Raw genomic sequence first — 25,926 nt, 5'->3', positions numbered from 1 at the left:
ATGAGTGCTCACTACCTTCCTTTTCCCCCTCCATGAATGAGTGCACAATACCTTCCCTCCCCATCTATGAATGAATGCACAATGCCTTCCCTTCCCTCCTCCATGAATGAGTGCACAATACCTTCCCTTCCCCCCTCCATGAATGAATGCACAATGCCTTCCCTTCCTCCCTCCATGATTGAGTGCACAATACCTTCCCTGCCCCTCTCCATGAATAAGTGCACAATACCTTCTCTTCCCCCTCCATGAATGAGTGCACAATACCTTCCCTTCACCCCTCCATGAATGAATGCACAATGCCTTCCCTTCCTCCCTCCATGATTGAGTGCACAATACCTTCCCTGCCCCTCTCCATGAATAAGTGCACAATACCTTCCCTTCCTTCCTCCATGAATGAGTGCATAATACCTTACCCATGAATGAATGCACAATAACTGCCCCCCTCCATGAATGAGTGCTCAATACCTTCCTTTCCCCCCTCCACCAATGAATGCACAATACCTTCTCTTCCTCCCTCCATGAATGAATGCACAATACCTTCCCTTCCTTCCTCAATGAATGAGGGCATAATACCTTCCCCCTCCATGAATGAATGCACAATAACTTCCCCCCTCCATGAATGAGTGCTCAATACCTTCCTTTCCCCCCTCCATGAATGAATGCACAATACCTTCCCTTCCTCCCTCCATGAATGAGTGCACAATACCTTCCCTGCCCCTCTCCATGAATAAGTGCACAATACCTTCCCTTCCCCCTCCATGAATGAATGTGCAATGCCTTCCCTTCCTCCCTCCATGAATGAATGCACAATGCCTTCCCTTTCTCCCTCCATGAATGAGTGCACAATACCTTCCCTTCCCTCCTCCATGAATGAGTGCACAATACCTTCCTTTCCCTCTCCATGAATGAGTGCTCACTACCTTCCTTCCCCCTACATGAATGAATGCACAATGCCTTCTCTTCCCCCTCCATGAATGATTGCTCACTACCTTCCTTTCTCCCCTCCATGAATGAATGCACAATACCTTCCCTTCCTCCCTCCATGAATGAGTACTCACTACCTTCCTTTCCCCCCTCCATGAATGAGTGCACAATACCTTCCCTTCCCTCTCCATGAATGAGTGCTCACTACCTTCCTTCCCCCCTCCATGAATGAATGCACAATGCCTTCTCTTCCCCCTCCATGAATGATTGCTCTCTACCTTCCTTCCCCCCTCCACGAATGAATGCACAATACCTTCCCTTCCCTCTCCATGAATGATTGCTCACTACCTTCCTTTCCCCCCTCCATGAATGAATGCACAATAGCTTCCCTTCCTCCCTCTATGAATGAGTGCTCACTACCTTCCTTTTCCCCCTCCATGAATGAGTGCACAATACCTTCCCTTCCCCCCTCCATGAGATCAGTTAGAAGAAATATAACTGAGGGAACCCAGCCCTGTTTTGTTTTCTTCCCTCCACCCATGAGGCTGAGGATGCAGAATTCTTAGGATGTTGTGGCTACAGTGCTCAGGGCTGGTATGAAGTACTTTGTGTTTTCAGTTGGAAAAGGGATATGTGTGTGTGTTTGCGTGTGTGTGTATGTGTGTGTTTTATGTGCGTGTGTATATGTGTGTGTGTGTGTGTTGGTTTTTCATTGCTCTGATGTTTCCCTGGTTCTGGTATTCACAATGAATTTTGCATTTCCAATGAGTTCTCATGTTTGCACAGTGATAGGTTTTCAATGAATCTTTTAACTGCAGTGAATGCGTCGTGCTTCATCAGTGGTCACTGGTTAGGTCTGGCCATGAGACAGCTTTACTGTCTGTCTGCTTCATGTTTACCCAAAAAATTCATAATAAAAATGTCTTAGTATATAAGGTGTAATGGGGATTTCAGGGAATGATCATCGTTCATTTATATATGCAAATGTCATTCACAATTTGCTCCCACCCAGCCTACAGCCAGGGCAATGAGTCATCCCAATTCAGCCACTGGCTCGCTGCACTGTGAGTGACGGCACTTTGCTGAGGCACACGTGCACTTTCGCTTTAAAGAAATGCACTTCAGTGTCGGGGTCGATAGGGTAACCTCTCATATTTGTACTTTAATTGGAGCTTTTTATTTATTTTTGGTATAATTATTTGTTTTATAAACATATGCGTCACCTGTAAATGAGAGCACTTTTCTTTGTATTATTGTAGCACTCTTCATGTCTGTTGTAGATGTTACCGAACAAAAAGAACTAAAGAAACAGGAGGCTTGTCAAGCCCAGAAAAATTGTCTTTGTCAATGCTTCTTTTGCAAGAGCCTTTCATGTTATGTTTGCAGTGTGTTTCCAGTTGATTCTCGTGCTTCTAGTGAGCTCCGGAATTCGCGGTGGATTTTATGTTTGCAGTGGAGTCTTGTGTTTACAGTGTGGTCCAGTGTTTGCAGTGGGGTCCATGGTCTGTGGTGTGATTTGTTATTCGTCATGACTGGTATGTATATCCCAGGATGTCTCTACATTTGGGTGCGTTTCGGTATTCACAGCTGATCTTATGTTTGCAGTGGGGTCCAGTGTTTGCAGATGGCTCTAGTGTTTGCAGATGGCTTCAGTGTTTGCAGTGGGGTCCAGTGTTTGCAGATGGCTCCAGTGTTTGCAGTGGTGTCCAGTGTTTGCAGTGGGGTCCAGTGTTTGCAGATGGCTCCAGTGTTTCCAGTGGGGTGCAGCGTTTGCAGTGGGGTCCAGTGTTTGCAGATGGCTCCAGTGTTTGCAGTGGAGTCCAGTGTTTGCAGTGGAGTCCAGTGTTTGCAGTGGAGTCCAGTGTTTGCACTGGGGCTCAGTGTTTGCAGTGGAGTCCAGTGTTTGCAGATGGGGTCCAGTGTTTGCCGATGGGGTCCAGTGTTTGCAGTGGGGTCCAGTGTTTGCAGTGGGGTCCAGTGATTGCAGATGGCTCCAGTGTTTGAAGTGGGGTCCATTGTTTGTGGTGGGGTCCAGTGTTTGCGGTGGGGCCCAGTGTTTGAAGATGGCTCCTGTGTTTGCAGTGGGGTGCAGTGTTTGCAGTGGAGTGCAGTGTTTGCAGTGGGGTCTAGTGTGTGCAGTGGGGTCCAGTATTTGCAGATGGCTCCAGTGTTTGCAGATGGCTCCAGTGTTTGCAGTGGGGTCCAGTGTTGTAGTGGGGTCCAGTGTTTGCAGATGGCTCCAGTGTTTGCAGTGGGGTCCAGTGTTAGCAGTGGGGCCCAGTGTTTGCAGATGGCTCCAGTGTTTGCAGATGGCTCCAGTGTTTGAAGAGAGGTCCAGTGTTTGCAGTGGGGTCCAGTGTTTGCAGTGGGGTCCAGTGTTTGCAGATGGTTCCAGTGTTTGAGGTGGGGTCCAGTGTTTGCGGTGGGGTCCAGTGTTTGCAGTGGGATCCAGTGTTTGCAGTGGGGTCCGGTGTTTGCAGTGGGGTCCAGTGTTTGCGGTGGGGTCCAGTGTTTGCAGATGGCTCCAGTGTTTGCAGTGGGGTGCAGTGTTTTCAGTGGTGTGCAGTGTTTGCAGTGGGATCCAGTGTTTGCAGTGGGGTCCAGTGTGTGCAGATGGCTCCAGTGTTTGCAGTGGGGTCCAGTGTTTGCAGTGGGGTCCAGTGTTTGCAGATGTCTCCAGTGTTTGCAGTGGGGTCCAGTGTTTGCAGTGGGGTCCAGTGTTTGCAGATGGCTCCAGTGTTTGCACGGGGTCCAGTGTTTGCAGATGGCTCCAGTGTTTGCAGTGGATCCAGTGTTTACAGTGGATCCTGTGTTTGCAGTGGGGTCCAGTGTTTGCAGTGGGATCCAGTGTTTGCAGATGGCTCCAGTGTTTGCAGTCGGGTGCAGTGTTTGCGGTGGGGTCCAGTGTTTACAGATGGCTCCAGTGTTTGCAGTGGGGTGCAGTGTTTGCAGTGGGGGCCCGTGTTTGCAGATGGCTCCAGTGTTTGCAGTGGGGTCCAGTGTTTGCAGTGGGGTCTAGTGATTGCAGATGGCTCCAGTGTTTGAAGTGGGGTCCAGTGTTTGCGGTGGGGTCCAGTGTTTGCGGTGGGGCCCAGTGTTTGAAGATGGCTCCAGTGTTTGCAGTGGGGTGCAGTGTTTGCAGTGGAGTGCAGTGTTTGCAGTGCGGTCTAGTGTGTGCAGTGGGGTCCAGTATTTGCAGATGGCTCCAGTGTTTGCAGATTGCTCCAGTGTTTGCAGTGGGGTCCAGTGTTGTAGTGGGGTCCAGTGTTTGCAGATGGCTCCAGTGTTAGCAGTGGGGTCCAGTGTTAGCAGTGGGGTCCAGTGTTTGCAAATGGCTCCAGTGTTTGCAGATGGCTCCAGTGTTTGAAGAGGGGTCCAGTGTTTGCAGTGGGGTCCAGTGTTTGCAGTGGGGTCCAGTGTTTGCAGATGGTTCCAGTGTTTGAGGTGGGGTCCAGTGTTTGCGGTGGGGTCCAGTGTTTGCAGTGGGATCCAGTGTTTGCAGTGGGGTCCAGTGTTTGCAGTGGGGTCCAGTGTTTGCAGTGGGGTCCAGTGTTTGCAGTGGGGTCCAGTGTTTGCAGATGGCTCCAGTGTTTGCAGTGGGGTGCAGTGTTTTCAGTGGTGTGCAGTGTTTGCAGTGGGATCCAGTGTTTGCAGTGGGGTCCAGTGTGTGTAGATGGCTCCAGTGTTTGCAGTGGGGTCCAGTGTTTGCAGTGGGGTCCAGTGTTTGCAGTGGGGTCCAGTGTTTGCAGTGGGGTCCAGTGTTTGCAGATGGCTCCAAGTGTTTGCAGATGGCTCCAGTGTTTGAAGAGGGGTCCAGTGTTTGCAGTGGGGTCCAGTGTTTGCAGTGGGGTCCAGTGTTTGCAGATGGCTCCAGTGTTTGCAGTGAGGTCCAGTGTTTGCAGATGGCTCCAGTGTTTGCAGATGGCTCCAGTGTTTGCAGTGGATCCAGTGTTTGCAGTGGGGTCCAGTGTTTACAGTGGGATCCAGTGTTTGCGGTGGGGTGCAGTGTTTGCGGTGGGGTCCAGTGTTTGCAGATGGCTCCAGTGTTTGCAGTCGGGTGCAGTGTTTGCAGTGGGGTTCCGTGTTTGCAGATGCTCCAGTGTTTGCAGTGGGGTGCAATGTTTGCAGTGGGGGCCCGTGTTTGCAGATGGCTCCAGTGTTTGCACGGGGTCCAGTGTTTGCAGATGGCTCCAGTTTTTGCAGTGGATCCAGTGTTTACAGTGGATCCTGTGTTTGCAGTAGGGTCGCGTGTTTGCAGTGGGATCCAGTGTTTGCAGTGGGGTCCAGTGTTTGCAGTGGGGTCCAGTGTTTGCAGATGGCTCCAAGTGTTTGCAGATGGCTCCAGTGTTTGAAGAGGGGTCCAGTGTTTGCAGTGGGGTCCAGTGTTTGCAGATGGCTCCAGTGTTTGCACGGGGTCCAGTGTTTGCAGATGGCTCCAGTTTTTGCAGTGGATCCAGTGTTTACAGTGGATCCTGTGTTTGCAGTGGGGTCGCGTGTTTGCAGTGGGATCCAGTGTTTGCAGTGGGGTCCAGTGTTTGCAGTGGGGTCCAGTGTTTGCAGATGGCTCCAAGTGTTTGCAGATGGCTCCAGTGTTTGAAGAGGGGTCCAGTGTTTGCAGTGGGGTCCAGTGTTTGCAGTGGGGTCCAGTGTTTGCAGATGGCTCCAGTGTTTGCAGTGAGGTCCAGTGTTTGCAGATGGCTCCAGTGTTTGCAGATGGCTCCAGTGTTTGCAGTGGATCCAGTGTTTGCAGTGGGGTCCAGTGTTTACAGTGGGATCCAGTGTTTGCGGTGGGGTGCAGTGTTTGCGGTGGGGTCCAGTGTTTGCAGATGGCTCCAGTGTTTGCAGTCGGGTGCAGTGTTTGCAGTGGGGTTCCGTGTTTGCAGATGCTCCAGTGTTTGCAGTGGGGTGCAATGTTTGCAGTGGGGGCCCGTGTTTGCAGATGGCTCCAGTGTTTGCACGGGGTCCAGTGTTTGCAGATGGCTCCAGTTTTTGCAGTGGATCCAGTGTTTACAGTGGATCCTGTGTTTGCAGTGGGGTCGCGTGTTTGCAGTGGGATCCAGTGTTTGCAGTGAGGTCCAGTGTTTGCAGTGGGGTCCAGTGTTTGCAGATGGCTCCAAGTGTTTGCAGATGGCTCCAGTGTTTGAAGAGGGGTCCAGTGTTTGCAGTGGGGTCCAGTGTTTGCAGATGGCTCCAGTGTTTGCACGGGGTCCAGTGTTTGCAGATGGCTCCAGTTTTTGCAGTGGATCCAGTGTTTACAGTGGATCCAGTGTTTACAGTGGATCCTGTGTTTGCAGTGGGGTCGCGTGTTTGCAGTGGGATCCAGTGTTTGCAGTGGGGTCCAGTGTTTGCAGTGGGGTCCAGTGTTTGCAGATGGCTCCAGTGTTTGCAGGTGGGCTCTAGTGTTTGCAGATGGCTCCAGTGTTTTCAGATGGCTCCAGTGTTTGCAGTGGGATCCAGTGTTTGAAGATGGCTCCAGTGTTTGCAGTGTTTGCAGTGGGGTGCAGTGTTTGCAGATGGCTCCAGTGTTTGCACGGGGTCCAGTGTTTGCAGATGGCTCCAGTGTTTGCAGTGGATCCAGTGTTTACAGTGGATCCTGTGTTTGCAGTGGGGTCCAGTGTTTGCAGTGGGATCCAGTGTTTGCAGTGGGGTCCAGTGTTTGCAGTGCGGTCCAGTGTTTGCAGATGGCTCCAAGTGTTTGCAGATGGCTCCAGTGTTTGAAGAGGGGTCCAGTGTTTGCAGTGGGGTCCAGTGTTTGCAGTGGGATCCAGTGTTTGCGGTGGGGTCCAGTGTTTGCGGTGGGGTCCAGTGTTTGCGGTGGGGTCCAGTGTTTACAGATGGCTCCAGTGTTTGCAGTCGGGTGCAGTGTTTGCGGTAGGGTCCAGTGTTCACAGATGGCTCCAGTGTTTGCAGTGGGGTGCAGTGTTTGCAGTGGGGGCCCGTGTTTGCAGATGGCTCCAGTGTTTGCAGTGGGGTCCAGTGTTTGCAGTGGGGTCCCGTGTTTGCAGATGGCTCCAGTGTTTGCAGATGGCTCCAGTGTTTGCAGGTGGGCTCTAGTGTTTGCAGATGGCTCCAGTGTTTTCAGATGGCTCCAGTGTTTGCAGCGGGATCCAGTGTTTGAAGATGGCTCCAGTGTTTGCAGTGTTTGCAGTGGGGTGCAGTGTTTGCAGATGGCTCCAGTGTTTGCACGGGGTCCAGTGTTTGCAGATGGCTCCAGTGTTTGCAGTGGATCCAGTGTTTACAGTGGACCCTGTGTTTGCAGTGGGGTCCAGTGTTTGCAGTGGGATCCAGTGTTTGCAGTGGGGTCCAGTGTTTGCAGTGCGGTCCAGTGTTTGCAGATGGCTCCAAGTGTTTGCAGATGGCTCCAGTGTTTGAAGAGGGGTCCAGTGTTTGCAGTGGGGTCCAGTGTTTGCAGTGGGATCCAGTGTTTGCGGTGGGGTCCAGTGTTTGCGGTGGGGTCCAGTGTTTGCGGTGGGGTCCAGTGTTTACAGATGGCTCCTGTGTTTGCAGTGGGGTGCAGTGTTTGCAGTGGGGGCCCGTGTTTGCAGATGGCTCCAGTGTTTGCAGTGGGGTCCAGTGTTTGCAGTGGGGTCTAGTGATTGCAGATGGCTCCAGTGTTTGAAGTGGGGTGCAGTGTTTGCAGTGCGGTCTAGTGTGTGCAGTGGGGTCCAGTATTTGCAGATGGCTCCAGTGTTTGCAGATGGCTCCAGTGTTTGCAGTGGGGTCCAGTGTTGTAGTGGGGTCCAGTGTTTGCAGATGGCTCCAGTGTTAGCAGTGGGGTCCAGTGTTAGCAGTGGGGTCCAGTGTTTGCAGATGGCTCCAGTGTTTGCAGATGGCTCCAGTGTTTGAAGAGGGGTCCAGTGTTTGCAGTGGGGTCCAGTGTTTGCAGATGGTTCCAGTGTTTGAGGTGGGGTCCAGTGTTTGCGGTGGGGTCCAGTGTTTGCAGTGGGATCCAGTGTTTGCAGTGGGGTCCAGTGTTTGCAGTGGGGTCCAGTGTTTGCAGTGGGGTCCAGTGTTTGCAGTGGGGTCCAGTGTTTGCAGATGGCTCCAAGTGTTTGCAGATGGCTCCAGTGTTTGAAGAGGGGTCCAGTGTTTGCAGTGGGGTCCAGTGTTTGCAGTGGGGTCCAGTGTTTGCAGTGGGGTCCAGTGTTTGCAGATGGCTCCAGTGTTTGCAGATGGCTCCAGTGTTTGAAAAGGGGTCCAGTGTTTGCAGTGGGGTCCAGTGTTTGCAGATGGTTCCAGTGTTTGAGGTGGGGTCCAGTGTTTGCAGTGGGGTCCAGTGTTTGCAGTGGGATCCAGTGTTTGCGGTGGGGTCCAGTGTTTGCGGTGGGGTCCAGTGTTTGCGGTGGGGTCCAGTGTTTACAGATGGCTCCAGTGTTTGCAGTCGGGTGCAGTGTTTGCGGTGGGGTCCAGTGTTCACAGATGGCTCCAGTGTTTGCAGTGGGGTGCAGTGTTTGCAGTGGGGGCCCGTGTTTGCAGATGGCTCCAGTGTTTGCAGTGGGGTCCAGTGTTTGCAGTGGGGTCCCGTGTTTGCAGATGGCTCCAGTGTTTGCAGATGGCTCCAGTGTTTGCAGGTGGGCTCTAGTGTTTGCAGATGGCTCCAGTGTTTTCAGATGGCTCCAGTGTTTGCAGTGGGATCCAGTGTTTGAAGATGGCTCCAGTGTTTGCAGTGTTTGCAGTGGGGTGCAGTGTTTGCAGATGGCTCCAGCGTTTGCACGGGGTCCAGTGTTTGCAGATGGCTCCAGTGTTTGCAGTGGATCCAGTGTTTACAGTGGATCCTGTGTTTGCAGTGGGGTCCAGTGTTTGCAGTGGGATCCAGTGTTTGCAGTGGGGTCCAGTGTTTGCAGTGCGGTCCAGTGTTTGCAGATGGCTCCAAGTGTTTGCAGATGGCTCCAGTGTTTGAAGAGGGGTTCAGTGTTTGCAGTGGGGTCCAGTGTTTGCAGTGGGATCCAGTGTTTGCGGTGGGGTCCAGTGTTTGCGGTGGGGTCCAGTGTTTGCGGTGGGGTCCAGTGTTTGCGGTGGGGTCCAGTGTTTACAGTTGGCTCCAGTGTTTGCAGTGGGGTGCAGTGTTTGCAGTGGGGGCCCGTGTTTGTAGATGGCTCCAGTGTTTGCAGTGGGGTCCAGTGTTTGCAGTGGGGTCTAGTGATTGCAGATGGCTCCAGTGTTTGAAGTGGGGTGCAGTGTTTGCAGTGCGGTCTAGTGTGTGCAGTGGGGTCCAGTATTTGCAGATGGCTCCAGTGTTTGCAGATGGCTCCAGTGTTTGCAGTGGGGTCCAGTGTTGTAGTGGGGTCCAGTGTTTGCAGATGGCTCCAGTGTTAGCAGTGGGGTCCAGTGTTAGCAGTGGGGTCCAGTGTTTGCAGATGGCTCCAGTGTTTGCAGATGGCTCCAGTGTTTGAAGAGGGGTCCAGTGTTTGCAGTGGGGTCCAGTGTTTGCAGATGGTTCCAGTGTTTGAGGTGGGGTCCAGTGTTTGCGGTGGGGTCCAGTGTTTGCAGTGGGATCCAGTGTTTGCAGTGGGGTCCAGTGTTTGCAGTGGGGTCCAGTGTTTGCAGTGGGGTCCAGTGTTTGCAGTGGGGTCCAGTGTTTGCAGATGGCTCCAGTGTTTGCAGTGGGGTGCAGTAATTTCAGTGGTGTGCAGTGTTTGCAGTGGGATCCAGTGTTTGCAGTGGGGTCCAGTGTGTGTAGATGGCTCCAGTGTTTGCAGTGGGGTCCAGTGTTTGCAGTGGGGTCCAGTGTTTGCAGATGGCTCCAGTGTTTGCACGGGGTCCAGTGTTTGCAGATGGCTCCAGTGTTTGCAGTGGGGTCCAGTGTTTGCAGTGGGGTCCAGTGTTTGCAGATGGCTCCAGTGTTTGCACTGGGTCCAGTGTTTGCAGATGGCTCCAGTGTTTGCAGTGGATCCAGTGTTTACAGTGGATCCTGTGTTTGCAGTGGGGTCCAGTGTTTGCAGTGGGGTCCAGTGTTTGCAGTGGGGTCCAGTGTTTGCAGTGGGGTCCAGTGTTTGCAGATGGCTCCAAGTGTTTGCAGATGGCTCCAGTGTTTGCAGATGGCTCCAGTGTTTGAAGAGGGGTCCAGTGTTTGCAGTGGGGTCCAGTGTTTGCAGTGGGGTCCAGTGTTTGCAGTGAGGTCCAGTGTTTGCAGTGGGGTCCAGTGTTTGCAGATGGCTCCAGTGTTTGCAGTGAGGTCCAGTGTTTGCAGATGGCTCCAGTGTTTGCAGTGGGGTGCAGTGTTTGCATTGGGGTCCAGTGTTTGCAGATGCCTCCAGTGTTTACAGTGGGGTCCAGTGTTTGCAGTAGCGTCCAGTGTTTGCAGTGGGGTGCAGTGTTTGCAGATGGCTCCAGTGTTTGCACGGGGTCCAGTGTTTACTGATGCCTCCAGTATTTGCAGTGGATCCAGTGTTTGCAGTAGATCCTGTGTTTGCAGTGCGGTCTAGTGTTTGCAGTGGGATCCAGTGTTTGCGGTGGGGTCCAGAGTTTGCAGTGGGGTGCAGTGTTTGCAGTGGGGTCCCGTGTTTGCAGATGGCTCCAGTGTTTGCAGGTGGGCTCCAGTGTTTGCATATGGCTCCAGTGTTTGCAGTGGACTCCAGTGTTTGCAGTGGGGTCCAGTGTTTGCAGTGGGGTTCAGTGTTTGCAGTGGGGTCCAGTGTTTGCAGATGTCTCCAGTGTTTGCAGTGGGGTCCAGTGTTTGCAGTAGGGCCCAGTGTTTGCAGTAGGGTTCAGTGTTTGCAGTGAGGTGCAGTGTTTGCAGATGGCTCCAGTGTTTGCACAGGGTCCAGTGTTTACTAATGCCTCCAGTATTTGCAGTGGATCCAGTGTTTGCAGTAGATTCTGTGTTTGCAGTGGGGACTAGTGTTTGCAGTGGGATCCAGTGTTTGCGGTGGGGTCCAGTGTCTGCGGTGGGGTCCAGTGTTTGCGGTGGGGTCCAGTGTTTGCAGTGGGGTCCAGTGTTTGCAGTGGGGTCCAGTGTTTGCAGTGGGGTGCAGTGTTTGCAGTGGGGTCCCGTGTTTGCAGATGGCTCCAGTGTTTGCAGTGGGGTGCAGTGTTTGCAGTGGGGTCCCTTGTTTGCAGATGGCTCCAGTGTTTGCAGATGGCTCCAGTGTTTGCAGGTGGGCTCCAGTGTTTGCATATGGCTCCAGTGTTTGCAGTGGACTCCAGTGTTTGCAGTGGGGTCCAGTGTTTGCAGTGGGGTTCAGTGTTTGTAGATGGCTCCAGTGTTTGCAGATGGCTCCAGTGTTTGCAGTGGGGTCCAGTGTTTGCAGTGGGGTCCAGTGTTTGCAGTGGGCTCCAGTGTTTGCAGGGGTATCCAGTGTTTGCAGGGGGATCCAGTGTTTGCAGTGGGTTCCAGTGTTTGTGTTGGGGTTCAGTGTTTGCAGTGGGGTCCAGTGAGGTCCAGGGTCTGTGGTGAACTCTCTGTTATTCGTCATGAATGGTATGTACATTCCACGACATCTCTCTTTGGGTTTTGGTATTCATAGTTTATCTTATCTTTGTAGATGCGTCCAGTGTTTGCAGTGGGGTCCAGTGTTTGTTGGGTGATCTTGGTTATTCCTTAATGACTGGTATGTATGTCCCAGGACACGTCTCTTCCCTTGGATGGGTTTTAATATTCACAGCTGATCTTGTGTTTACATTGGGGTCCAGAGTTTGCAGTGGGGTCCAGTGTTTGCAGTGGGCTCCAGTGTCTACAGTGGGGTCCAGGGTCTGTGGTTTCATCTCTGTTATTCCTCATGACTGGTATGTATATCCCAGGATATCTCTCCATCATTGTGTGGGTTTTGGTATTCACAGCTGCTCTTATGTGTGCAGCGGGGTCCAGTGTTTGCAGTGGTGTCCAGTGTTTGTTGGGTGATCTTGGTGATTTGTCATGAATGGTATGTATATCCCAGGATGCGTCTCTTCCCTTGGGTGGGTTTTGGTATTCACAACTGATCTTATGTTTGCAGTGAGGTCCGTAGTCAGCGGGGTCCACGGTCTGTGGTGTGATTTGTTATTCGTCATGTATGGTATATATATCCCAGGACGCGTCTCTTCCCTTGGGTGAGTTTTGGTATTCACAGCTTGTTAGACCTGGCACCTTGGCGTGAGTCTCCCTTCCACTTTTTGTCACTGTGCCTCATGTGTTTTTATGGTGTTGGCCGCTCAGAGCACTGTGCCACTGCCAACCAGTGCCACGGTGCAAGTGCTCCCTATGTAAAGTGTATATGTTGGTTGGATTCCATGATTGGCTTATTTGGTTTACTATCAGACCCCAGTAAAGTGCACCAGGAGTGCCAGGGCGTGTAAATACAAATGCCGCTGGTGGGCTTGCAGCACGAGTTGTGCCACCCACAGAAGCGGCCTGGTAAAATAATGTCTAAGGTCTGCCATTGCAGAACCTGCGTGCAGTCTGGTACTGTCATGCTGACTGCGCAAGTGCACACACTTGCTAGTCCCTAAACCTTCCTTTAACTTCATATTAGTCACCCCTATGGTAGGCCCAAGGGCAGGGTGCATTGTAAGCATAAGGTAGGACAAGCCCTGATGTGTGTGGCATGTCCTAATAGTGAATTACAGCCATTTTCGTTTTTCATTATTGTAAGGCTACCTGTTCTAATAGGCCAGAATGGGCTGTTAAGATTGTTACATCCTATGATCCTAACCGACCCAGGGAACATGGTAGAAAATCGAGTTTAGTATGCCTGAACTCAGAATAATAAGGTACATCTTTTAGTAAGGTTTATTTTAATATTCTGCGTTTGCAAATGCCACTTTTAGAAAGTTGGCCTTTGCTTGCCTAACCATTTCAGCCCGCCTCTGCGTGATGTGTATCTGCTGTCTGGCTTGTGTGAGTGACAGGACTGGGGAAACCCAGATGGGCAGGGCTAGGTAGCCTGGTGGTGAATAGGAAGATTGGCAGATAGATGGGTGGGAGGAGTACACCTGGACTCTGAATAGGAGTGTGCTCTGCCACCACAATGCTGGCTCCACCCCCTGTGGAGCGTCTGATGGCTCTGCCCTGCACCCTGAAAGAAACATCCTGCATCGCAAAAACAAAGTGCTCAGAAACCGGACTGAACTAGGCAAGGGCCCCCCTGGCCTGGGAGAACAAAAGAAATGTAGTATAAATGTAGGAGCCCTGCTCCTAAGAAATCAGATCCTGTTTGCACCAAGAAGAACCTCTGCCCGACGAGAAGGACCTGGGAAAGCTGCATGGAGAACTACTGTCTCTGACCTGGGAGACTGGCCTGTGGTGGGTACCTTGCTGCAAGAAGGAGAGGAAAAGACTGAGAAAGACTTTAATTTCAACTTGTGCTTTTGTGTACAAATCTCCAAGGGCTTGGAACCGAGCTTGCCCCCTGAACTGAGCCCCAGGACCATTGGGCTCTTTCCCCCTTCAACAACGAGCTGCTGGACTGCCTGTGCTCGTGCCCCGCTGACGCCGTCGCTGAGTGTGCCTCGCAACCTTTATTTGCCCTGAAGTGCCTCAAGTCCGTGCTGGTGCCGCCCGACACTGCGTGCCTCCGCTGAGAAGAGCCGTAGCTCGCACCGTGTCCCGCTGGGGCCGCCCCGCACCTGACTCACTCTCCCCTTCACGACTGAGCTGCACCGCCACTGCCGCCAGCCGCCACGACCTCGCATTGCAAGTCCGAGAGACGACACGGTGCGTACGACTACAAGCGTATCCTCGCACTGTGTCTCATCCCTCGAGGGCGCGCCGCACCCAAGAAGTCGCCCTGTACGTCACGTACAGACCACGAAGTGCCGCCTTGCCGCCCCGGAAGAAGCAGCCTCAACAAAGAAGGAATCCCCCGTCCCGGACTTTGCCGCAGCCCGACTCCTCCGCCGCACCTCCGGAGGTCCCGCCCCAACGCCCTGCATCGCGGCGCTGCTGAGAGCCGGACCTGCCTGTAGAGCTGCCGATGACCGTCCGTTCGTGGCCCCGCATCGTCCCAAGTAACTGCCAGGTACTTTGTGCACCCCGCACCTGAAAGTGCGCACCGCGGATCAGAGGGTCCGTCCCATTGAAACCGACCCGTATTTCCCCTCGACCCCCAGGGGATCCTCTCTGCACAAAACCTGACTGTAAACAGTATTAAGAGAACTCCTGATCCAAAGACAGTATTGCGGGCATTTTTAAAAACGTTATTTAATGGTCTTGTACTTAAGCCTGCATAAGAATATATATTTTCATAAAGCCTACGTATTTTTCTAAAAACCTGACTAGTGTTCCTCTGTGGTGCAACCGATATGTTTACTGTGTGTATGCCCTCAAATGCTTAACCGTATAACGCCTGGGGATTAGCCTTGTCTGCTCGCGCCACGCAACCTTGAGGGTGAGCAGGGGTTATTCTTAGGGGTAATCCTACGCCCTGACTAGAAGTGAAGGGTCCCTGCTTGTCGCTGGTACTTACCAACGCCAACCAGGGGTTCCCATTTCTAACACAGCTGATCTTATGTTTGCGTGGGCTCCAGTATTTGCAATGGTGTCCAGTGTTTGCAGTGGGGCCCAGTGTTTGCAGATGGCTCCAGTGTTTGCAGATGGCTCCAGTGTTTGCAGATGGATCCAGTGTTTGCAGTGGATCCAGTGTTTGCAGTGGGGTCCAGTGTTTGCAGTGGGATCCAGTGTTTGCAGTGGGGTCCGGTGTTTGCGGTGGGGTCCAGTGTTTGCAGTGGTGTCCAGTGTTTGCGGTGGGGTCCAGTGTTTCCTGTGGGGTCCAGTGTTTGCGGTGGGATCCAGTGTTTGCGGTGGGGTCCAGTGTTTGCAGTGGGGTCCAGTGTTTGCAGATGGCTCCAGTGTTTGCAGATGGCTCCAGTGTTTGCAGATGGCTCCAGTGTTTGCAGGTGGGCTCCAGTGTTTGCAGTGGGGTCCAATGTTTGCAGTGGGGTTCAGTGTTTGCAGATGGCACCAGTGTTTGCAGATGGCTCCAGTGTTTGCAGTGGATCCAGTGTTTGCAGTGGGGTCCAGTGTTTGCAGTGGGGTCCAGTGTTTGCAGTGGGCTCCAGTGTTTGCAGTGGGATCCAGTGTTTGCAGGGGGATCCAGTGTTTGCAGTGGGTTCCAGTGTTTGCAGTGGGGTTCAGTGTTTGCAGTGGTGTCCAGTGTTTGCAGTGGGGTCCAGTGAGGTCCAGGGTCTGCGGTGAACTGTTATTCATCATGAATGGTATGTACATTCCAGGACATCTTGGGTTTTGGTATTCATGGTTTATCTTTTCTTTGCAGATGCGTCCAGTGTTTGCAGTGGGATCCAGTGTTTGTTGGGTGATCTTGGTTATTCCTTAATGACTGGTATGTATGTCCCAGGACGCGTCTCTTCCCTTGGATGGATTTTGATATTCACAGCTGATCTTGTGTTTACAGTGTTTGTTGGGTGATCTTGGTTATTTGTCATGAATGGTATGTATATTCCAGGATGTATCTCTTCCCTTGGGTGGGTTTTGGTATTCACAGCTGATCTTATGTTTGCAGTGAGGTCCATTGTCAGCGGGGTCCACGGTCTGTGGTGTGATTTGTTATTCGTCATGTATGGTGTGTATATCCCAGGACGCGTCTCTTCCCTTGGGTGAGTTTTGGTATTCACAGCTGATCTTATGTTTGCGTGGGCTCCAGTATTTGCAGTGGGGTCCAGTGTTTGCAGTGGGGCCCAGTGTTTGCAGATGGCTCCAGTGTTTGCAGATGGCTCCAGTGTTTGCAGATGGATCCAGTGTTTGCAGTGGATCCAGTGTTTGCAGTGGGGTTCAGTGTTTGCAGTGGGATCCAGTGTTTGCAGTGGGGTCCAGTGTTTGCAGTGGGGTCCAGTGTTTGCAGTGGGGTCCAGTGTTTGCGGTGGGATCCAGTGTTTGCGGTGGGGTCCAGTGTTTGCAGATGGCTCCAGTGTTTGCAGTGGGGTCCAGTGCTTGCAGTAGGGCCCAGTGTTTGCAGATGGCTCCAGTGTTTGCAGATAGCTCCAGTGTTTGCAGATGGATCCAGTGTTTGCAGTGGGGTCCAGTGTTTGCAGTGGGGTCCAGTGTTTGCAGTGGGGTCCAGTGTTTGCAGTGGGATCCAGTGTTTGCAGTGGATCCAGTGTTTGCAGTGGGATCCAGTGTTTGCAGATGGCTCCAGTGTTTGCAGATAGCTCCAGTGTTTGCAGATGGATCCATTGTTTGCAGATGGATCCAGTGTTTGCAGTGGATCCAGTGTTTGCAGTGGGGTCCAGTGTTTGCAGTGGGGTTCAGTGTTTGCAGTGGTGTCCAGTGTTTGCAGTGGGGTCCAGTGAGGTCCACGGTCTGTGGTGAACTCTCTGTTATTCGTCATGAATTGTATGTACATTCCAGGACATCTCTCTTTGGCTTTTGGTATTCATAATTTATCTTATCTTTGCAGATGCATCCAGTGTTTGCAGTGGGGTCCAGTATTTGTTGGGTGATCTTGGTTATTCCTTAATGACTGGTATGTATGTCCCAGGATGCGTCTCTTCCCTTGAATGGGTTTTGATATTCACAGCTGATCTTGTGTTTACATGGGGGTCCAGTGTTTGCAGTGGGGTCCAGTGTTTGCAGTGGGGTCCAGTGTTAACAGTGGGCTCCAGTGTCTTCAGTGGGGTCCAGGGTCTGTGGTGTGATCTCTGTTATTCCTCATGACTGGTATGTATATCCCAGGATATCTCTCTATCATTGTGTGGGTTTTGGTATTCACAGCTGATCTTATTTGTGCAGTGGGGTCCAGTGTTTGCAGTGGTGTCCAGTGTTTGTTGGGTGATCTTGGTTATTTGTCATGAATGGTATGTATATCCCAGGATGCGTCTCTTTCCTTGGGTGGGTTTTGGTATTCACAGCTGATCTTATGTTTGCAGTGAGGTCCAGTGTCAGCGGGGTCCACGGTCTGTGGTGTGATTTGTTATTCGTCATGTATGGTATATATATCCCAGGACGCGTCTCTTCCCTTGGGTGAGTATTGGTATTCACAGCTGATCTTATGTTTGCGTGAGCTCCAGTATTTGCAGTAACGTCCAGTGTTTGCAGTGGGGTCCAGTGTTTGCAGTGGGGTCCAGGGTCTGTGGTGTGATCTCTGTTATTCATTGTGACTGGTATGCATATCCCAGGACTCGTCTCTTCCCTTAGGTGGGTTTTGATATTCACAGCTGATCTTATGTTTGCAGTGGGGTCCAGTGTTTGTAGTAGGGTCCAGTGTTTGCAGTGGGGTCCAGGGTCTGTGGTGTGATTTCTGTTATTTCTCATGATTGGTTTGTATATCCCAGGATGCGTCTCTTCCCTTAGGTGGGTTTTGTTATTCACAGCTGATCTTGTGTTTACAGTGGGGTCCAGTGTTTGCAGTGGGCTCCAGTGTTTGCAGTGGGGTCCAGGGTCTGTGGTGTCATCTGTTATTCGTCATGCCTGGCATGAATATCCCAGGATGCGTCTCTTCCCTTGGGTCAGTTTTGGCATTCACAGCTTATCTTATGTTAGCAGTGGTCTCCAGTGTTTGTAGTGGTCTCCAGTGTTTGCAGTGGTCTCCAGTGTTTGCAGTAGACTCCAGTGTTTGCAGTGGGCTCCAGTGTTTGCAGTGGGGTCCAGGGTCTGTGGTGTCATCTGTTATTCGGCATGACTGGTATGTATATCCTAGGATGTCTCTCTTCCCTTGGGTGGGTTTTGGTATTCACAGCTGATCTTATGTTTGCATTTGGATCAAGTGTTTGCAGTGGGGTCCAGTGTCTGTGGGGTGATCTGTTATTCGTCGTGGCTGTTAAGATATCCTGCTGATGCATATCTGCATCTCTTGGGTGGGCTCTGTTGTGAGCAGTCACCCTGGCGTTTCCAATAAGCTCTGTGCCCCCAGTTCACTGTATGTATTTCTATCTGGGGGTGTCAGTCTGAAATCGGATGGGCTCGGATGATACCGCACAGTGCTTGACAGTGCTTGGGCTGCTGTTTGTTGGGGGCAGGGGAGGTCTCTGCCCTTGGGTGGGCTTTAGTGTCCCTGGCAGAGGAGGGCATGAGTTTGTGCTCTTGTGTGAGCACTGAGGTTCCTCATAGGACTTGAGAGTGGATGGTGTTGTGTTTGCTAGGTGTGCGTCACTTCCCTTGAGTGGTCTTTTATGTCCCTAGCAGAAGAAGCCCAGGTGGTTGCTGGGTGTGTGTGAGTTTTTCTATGTTCCTCACAGTACTTGAGAGTGGATGGTGTCGTGTTTGCTAGACGTGCGTCACCTCCCTTGAGTAGTCTTTTATGTCCCTGGTAGAAGATAGCCAGGTAGGTTGCTGGTTTGCTGGAGGAGGGGTGTGTGAGATGTGTGTGCACGCATGTGTTTATGTGTCCTTCCTTACAGTACTTGAGAGTGGATGGTGTTGTGTTTGCTAGGCATGTGTCACTTCCCTTGAGTGGTCTTTTATGTCCCTGGCAGAAGATAGCCAGGTAGGTTGCTGGGTGTGTGTGTTTTTGTTCGTTACTCACAGTACTTGAGAGTGGATGGTCTAGTGTTTGCTGGGTGTGTGTCCCTGCCCTTAAGTAGATGCTGATATCTTTCACAGAACTTGACAGTAGATGTTCTGGTGTTTGCCTCTGCCCATGAGTTGTCTTTCATGTCCCTGGCAGTAGCGGTAGTGATAGTGGTGGCGGTGAGTATCTCTCCCCCTCTCAGTACTTGGGAGTGGATGGTTTGGTGTTTGCCAGGTGTGTGTCAGTTCCCTTGAGTGGTCTTTTATGTCCCTGGCAGAAGGTGGCCAGGTGGTTGTTGGTTTGCTGGGGGAGGGATGTGTGAGATGTGTGTGCACGCATGTGTTTATGTGACGTTCCTCACAGTACTTGAGAGTGGATGGTTTGGTGTTTGTGTGTGTGTGTGTGTGTGTGTGACGTGTGTTGAGAGTGGATGGTCTGGTGTTTGCTAGTTGTGTCTCTCTGCGCTTGAGTGGCCTTTCATGCCCCTGGCAGAAGATGGCCTGGTGTTTGCTGGTCTGCTGGGGGAAGAGGTGTCTGTACGTGTGTGTGTGACATGTGTGCCCTAATGTTCGTCACTTTACTTGAGAGTGGGTCCTCTGGTGTTTGCTGGGGGTTGTATGTGTGTGTGTGTGTTGTGTGTGTGGTATGTGTTTGCTGTGTGTCATGTGTGTGACGTGTGTGGAGAGTGGCTGGTCAGGTGTTTGTTGGGTGGTTGCATGTCTTTGTGTGGTATGTGTTTGATGTGTATCGTGTGTGTGATGTGTGTGGAGAGTGGATGGTCAGGTGTTTGTTGGGTGGTTGTATGTGTTTGTGTGGTATGTGTTTGATCTGTATCGTGTGTGTGATGTGTGTGGAGAGTGGATGGTCTGGTGTTTGCTGGGGGTGTATGTGTGTGTGTGTGACGTGTGTGGAGAGTGGATGGTCCAGTGTTTGTTGGGTGGTTGTATGTGTGTGTGGTATGTGTTTGCTGTGTGTCGTGTGTGTGACGTGTGTGGAGAGTGGATGGTCAGGTGTTTGTTGGGTGGTTGTATGTGTTTGTGTGGTATGTGTTTGATGTGTATCGTGTGTGTGATGTGTGATGAGAGTGGATGGTCTGGTGTTTGCTGGGGGTGTATGTGTGTGTGTGTGTGTGACATGTGTGGAGAGTGGATGGTCTGGTGTTTGCTGGGGGTGTATGTGTGTGTGGTATGTGTTTGCTGTGTGTCGTGTATGTGATGTGTGTTAAGAGTAGATGGTCCGGTGTTTGTTGGGTGTGTGTCCCTGCCCTTGAGGGGGCCCTCGTGGCCCTGGTGGAGGAGGGCCCTTGCACATCTGTTCTTCACTCACCACCAGGAAGCTGGAGAGGTAGTAATGCTGACGAGCGTCCAACTGGAGAATCAGCTTCTGTAGAAACTCGGTCCTCTGTTTATCTAGAAGAGGAGAGAGGATCGTAATGAGGACACTGGACACAGAGGTGATGGACAGGAGCGGATCTATAGCCGCCCACGATCTGCGGACAAGAGTCTCCACCTGCCCCTCTCAGACACCCGGTCACATTCTAGACCCCCAGGACACAGCATTCTAGATACCACTACACAGAATACAACACACAATACCATAAAACACAAACAATGATGGGTCACACTTACAGCTCTTCTACATTTCACAATCGAATGCTCTCACTCCACACATATGCCCTCAAACAGCCTTCTTCAAGGACTGTAACTTAGGGCTTGGTCTATAGTTTTGGGGACAGATTAAGGGCCCGGTTTTGAGTTTGACAGAGAGTGTTCTCTGTCACGACACAGCACCCTCTTGCCACACTGAAGGTCCGCCTGCCTCAGTTAGAGACGGGCGTCCTTCGGTATGTCGACCACAGAGACTGTTCTGTCTCCGCCACCTACATACACCTCCGACGGCCAACAAAGTACTGGCCGACAGTCGATTGGCCATTAATCCGCCTGCCCTGGGTTGAGTGGGTAGTTAAAGGGCAGGTTTTCTCTGTCCGTCACCATAGCAGAGTGCTTGTAGTCAGCTCAATGTAGCGCTCTTGACGCAGATACAATAGTTTTTTCTTTGCCATCTTCTACTCAAATATCTTCCTGCAACAAATGTTTGAAGATTGGTGGCTCTCTTCAGTTCTCACTTATTTAGATCAAATTCCTTCTGACAAGTCTCCCTCCACATAAAAAACACATTATGGAGGGGAGGTGAGGGTAAGTAACAGCTATAGGGTCCCCGCTATTCCCAAAAGGAAGCGCCTTCCTCTTTGTTGCATGGTGGTGAAAGCTTACAAGTTGTGTCAATCAGTTCTGCCTTTGGCCGAACCCCTCGTTTCTTGATGTGTGACATAAATAAGTAGGGCCCGATTCACAGAACTAACTTAAGACAAAATCCTAAACTTACTACCATTTTCGTATTTACAGAAGGCACTTACTCATTTTGGTATTCACAGAAGGCACTTACTCATTTCGGTATTCACAGAAGTTAGGAGTCCTAACTTTAGGACTCCTAAATGCCTTCTGTGAATACCGAAAATCTTAAAATTAGGATTTTTCTCAGTTTAGTAGTAGTATAGTTAGGACTCCTAACTTTAGGACTCCTAAATGCCTTCTGTGAATACCGAAAGTCTTAAAATTAGGATTTTCTCAATTTAGTAGTAGTAAAGTTAGGACTCCTAAATGCCTTCTGTGAATACCGAAAGTCTTAAAATTAGGATTTTTCTCAATTTAGTAGTAGTAAAGCTAGGACTCCTAACTTTAGGATTCCTAAATGCCTTCTGTGAATACCGAAAGCCTTAAAATTAGGATTTTTCTCAGTTTAGTAGTAGTAAAGTTAGGAGTCCTAACTTTAGGACTCCTAAACTGAGAAAAATCCTAATTTTAGGACTTTCGGTATTCACAGAAGGCATTTAGGAGTCCTAAAGTTAGGACTCCTAACTTCTGTGAATACCGAAGTGAGTAAGTGCCTTCTGTGAATACGAAAATGGTAGTAAGTTTAGGATTTTGTCTTAAGTTAGTTCTGTGAATCGGGCCCGTAATGTCTTCCTTTCCAGATGCACATTTTTAAGACCTGCATTTTTAAATCTTTGTAACGCTTCTCGCTCTCTCTCACCGTGGTCCTCCCCAGTAACACCATTAATAAAACCTCGTCCTGGCAGCAACACTCTCATCGCTGTTGCCTAAGATGGACCCAATCGCCCTCTGCTAAAACAAGCATTTGCAATGCAAATAGGTCTCACATTTGTGAGTTAGAGCTATTGACGTTGTAAATGTCAATTTCTTTTTTACCTACACGTTTTATTTTTGGAGTGAATGTATGTAGAATGCAAAATCCCTTGGAAAGGTCCTGCACTTCGTAATAGATATATTGAAAAAGACGCAGTGTGGATTGTCTCAACCATTGCTTGGCACGTACCTCATGGGTGAAGTGTCGCCACACATGCACACTGTGCTTCTTTAATAATGCGAAACTCATTAATAAAAGTAGTGCTTACAGACTAAACAACGCGATCTGGATCGGAGCATGTGAATCTGAATCCCGGCTTCTCTTTAATTTTCTGGACTAATTGACTCACTCTCCTGCATCTTGGTTATCGCCAAAACACTGGGAGGCAATGAAGTTTGCCAACGGGGCGGGGGTAGAGGGGTTTCGGGGGTACATGAAAATGTATTCATTGCCGAGTTGTCAAAGGTTGCCCGGTGCTATTAGTAAAAAGAGTGCAGATTTCATTAGGATATTAAGAGGACTTGACTCGCATCTATGGGGAAATCGACATTAACTAAACAAAATGCCAGAATGCGTGTCAGTTTTCACAGTGTTTTAGACAGTACTGGTTGCTTAGTTTCATTGCATTAATTTTTGTATTTACTCTTTTACACAGCGTCCAAAGTAGGTTACCTAACCCCAAAGCCCCGAGTTGTTAAATGACCAATTGAAGGGAGTCTTATAAAGTTGAGCAAATGTGTCCAAATGTAGTTTTGGTTGTGCCGTGGAATGATTAGCCAATGAGGTACTCGATGAGCAGTTATTTAACTACACGTTCAAAACGTACGGTATTGTGGCTGTTTTTTGTTTGTACCAACCAGCTCTTTGAATGTGTTTATTAACACAGAGGTTCATCTACCAGACAGTGCTCACAGAGGGGCGACTAAAGCACAGAACAAAATTTATTCATTTATCCTGAGTGTGAAGGCACCCGGAAGGCTTGGGTGCCCGCCCAGACAGGCTAGGGATCCTAGCGCTTCTACAGACCCTGCCGTGCTCCTCTGCACCAGCCGGGCACAGAATCTGCCGCTTCTGCTAAGAATAGGTGAGGGGGATGAGGTTGGGGCATGCGGGAGTTGCCAGCAGATTTCCAGGTTATTGAAAGTGATGATTCTGACATGAGGCAATGGAGACTGACTTTATCTGTTTGTCTGCACCAGTCTATTTTTCTACCATCTACCGGGCTCACTGTCATGTATCCATTTATCTCTCTTTGTTAGAGGTGCGCAAGCCAAGTGTAGGAGAGTAGGGTCTGCTATCCTATGGTCACCCCAAATTTTTGCTTTTTGCTTCACTGGTTTTTGACATATTGAGGCTGTGGGCCTGCCAATCAGACCCCCAGCCTGCTGTTCTCTCTACTAAATTAAAACTATGCACCCTAGGTGCATAACCAATTGGAAGTGGATCACCCTGTCAGCCCCTGTACCAGTGTACACTAGGTACCCAGGGCATTGGTGTATCTAAGGCCTGCCAGGGGCTGAAGCATGTATTATGCCACCCCAGGCTTGGCCTAACAAATTTGACACAACTGGCTGATCACTCAGCTGGGGTAAGTTGGTGTAACCACCTCTTACTTAGGTGTAGTATACCCATACCTAACCTTAAATGGGACACCTGGTAACCTATAAGTCACTCCTATGGCAGGCCTTAACAATCCTGAAGGCAGAGTGCTTGGTTCCATGTGAGATGGTGCTCTGGCATGAGCTGAGCCTGTCTGCAGTGGTCGGAACAACTTCCTTCTACTGTTTCCAGATATCGTCATACCATATACTCTTAAGTGCATTATGAACCTCGCGGTTAAATGCTAACTTTGGTTTGGCTTTATCAAAACATGTTGAGTAAGGTGTCATACGAATTGGAATACTAACCCCTCGCCAATTCTGGCGACGGGGTTAGCATTCCACCCTTCTAGAGGGACACGACATGTACAGTACCTGAAACCCGGGTAAAATCAGACATAGCCTCAGCTCCACAAAATGGATGCTGCCACCACAGACACAAGTCTGCCCTCCTGCTGCTGGGAGTCCTTCCAGCTTGGGAGGTGTGGACAAAGGGTTTCCTGCCAGGGGAGGTGCATGCACCACCCCAGACAGGATTTTGTGTATTGGTCAGGTAGGGCTTGAAAGAAACCAGACATGCCTGAGGCTCACAAGGAGCCTCGGTGCATATGCCAGTTCAAACCGGTCCTGGGGCACACCAGTCCCGGGCCTGGGGCGAGCTGGACAAAGGATTGGGGGTGTAACCACCCCCCTTCCTGGTCCCACCCTTAGGGAGGGACCTAGCAGGTAGTCCGGCCCCTAGAATCCGCTTAAAGGTAGGAGCTGTGTCCTAAGACTTCAGACATCCTGGAATCAACTTGAAACTAAGAAGAAGACGGGAACTTCGACGCTCTGCCGCACAGAGGACTGAAGCCAATCTCCCCTGAGGTCAGGGAGTGACCACCTTGCTAACGCAAGCACCATCCAGCGAATCAACGTCTACTTTGCCACCGCCTCCCGCCGGAGCCCGAGCCCAGAGACTGACAAGACCTGGACCTCCAGACCTCTCACTGCCCGATCCACAGTCCCTGAAAAGAGGAGACCCGTGGAGGCACCGAGACACGTGTAGCCAGCCATCTTGGAACGACTACGACAAGCTGACAAGTGCAACAACCGAGGCTCCCTCCAAGTTGTGCTTTGGGATCTGAGAAGCCCAACCCTCGAGCAGCATCTGCACCAAAGGTGAGCCCTCCAGCATCTCCACGATCTGCGTGGGGCCCTTCTGCATTTTGCCACTCGACGCGCCTAACCGGTTGCTGGCCCGCTGGCTAGTAGCCATCTTGGCGACGAACTACAAAAACTACACTGCTGGTCTGGTTGCTCCAGACTGGCCCTTGCTCCCCTCCAAAGGAGCAATCCCTCTGACCTTGCTGGTCAGAATCATCAGCTTATTTCATCTCCTACAACAATTGCTTTTGCCAAGGCTTGTTTGCTTCGATCAAGTCGCCGACACCGCCGACAGCGAGAGCCTGCGTGGGAAAGCTTGTGACTTGACTCCTGGACGTCGTCGACCTTCAGGGACCACGTGGCTGCAGAGACAAGCTACACCTTTCTTCCTGTTTGCACCCGACATCGCCTGGTACCTACCTGGTGCCACGCTGGTCACTGGCTAGTGACTGTGAACACTGTCCCCTCTGCTTACAGGTCTTCAACATCTCCGATCCACCCTTGGATCCACTGCATCACTTCCGGACCGGTCGCCTGCAGCATCTTTGTCCACAGGCTCCATTGAACAGATAGAAGAAACCCGACGCACTTCGAGGCCTATGCACCCGCTTCCTGTGGGTGAGGTAAAGCTGGCACTCCTGTGCCCAAGTGTAGTAGTACATCTCTAGTGCCTGTGTTCCAAATCTTGAGTTCCTAGTCCATCCGGAAGATCCTCTTTGCAGTAACTTTGTACTTTTTACGCACCCATTGAAAACCTATGGGAGCTCGCGTGTGACTATTTGCTCTACACACGCAACCCGTGGACCTCCTGGTCACTAACTGAAGTTAGCTCCTTGTAGGCCCAGCGATTCTAGAGGCCCTAGGCCTTTTCCCTTTTCTGTTCATGGTACTTATACCACTATTTTAGTATATGGTTTGAGCGGCCACCAGGGCCTATCCATATAAAGTGCAACTTCTGTGTATTCTGTTATAATCTTGTTTGACGATTTGTGCTCCTGTGCTCATAAAGAGACTAGGGGTTACTTTGAGAAATAAATACATATATATTTTGAATATATATCTGTGTGGTGTCCTTTCATTGGTATAAAAGGGGGTTGCATTTGGTAAAACAGCTTGCTTAACACGCTTCACGAGTTTAGCCTCAAAGACTGCTTAGCCTACGCTACCACTAGGGCAGCTAGTCCGAAAAGGTTGACTTACAACCACACCATAAGGGTTGCTTGGCATGGTACAAGGTGGTCACTAGAACTAGTGAACAGCATATACCAGGCCAACTTCTCACATTGGTGAGCAGCGGTTGGATTTGAGCTTGCTGTGTTTTACCATTGTAATCTCTTGGTTACCAATTGAAAGATCACATAGGTACCTATAGGTACATATAAAACAAGATTAGATATACTTAAGTTCTACTGAACTTAGTTGTTGTAGAGCAAAGGGAGTAGCACACCCTGACTACAACTACTAGATAGGTTTAGTAGGTAAACCCAAGTGTAGGTAGATTGCAACACATCCACCCACACTTAAGAGCAATGGCTGGGGCAGAGGGGTCCACTGTACCCATCTCTGTTGAGAGTGACCCCCAGAGGGCACCATCCATCTTTGCTACCCTTAATCAGAATGAGCTCAGGCATTTGGCAACTCTTAGAGGCCTTAAACAGCCCAAGAACCCTACC

At 50.7% G+C, this 25,926-nt stretch overlaps 1 protein-coding gene across 2 annotated transcripts in view; it reads right to left on the bottom strand.

Moving 5' to 3' along the window:
• Nucleotides 1–25,926, bottom strand: part of LOC146859654 (uncharacterized) — a 481,453-nt gene that overhangs the window by 322,544 nt on the left and 132,983 nt on the right. For both annotated transcript variants that reach the window (XM_085646710.1, XM_085646711.1), the window contains exon 8: nucleotides 19,629–19,711. In XM_085646710.1, the coding sequence (XP_085502836.1) occupies nucleotides 19,629–19,711 (83 nt within the window). The remainder of the gene's footprint in view (nucleotides 1–19,628; nucleotides 19,712–25,926) is intronic.

This window comes from Triturus cristatus, chromosome 3_1, assembly GCF_964204655.1.
Source record: "Triturus cristatus chromosome 3_1, aTriCri1.1, whole genome shotgun sequence".
Classification (NCBI taxonomy): Eukaryota; Metazoa; Chordata; class Amphibia; order Caudata; family Salamandridae; genus Triturus; species Triturus cristatus.
Note: the sequence above shows the minus strand (reverse complement) of the source record. Positions and strands in the feature narration are given on the sequence as shown.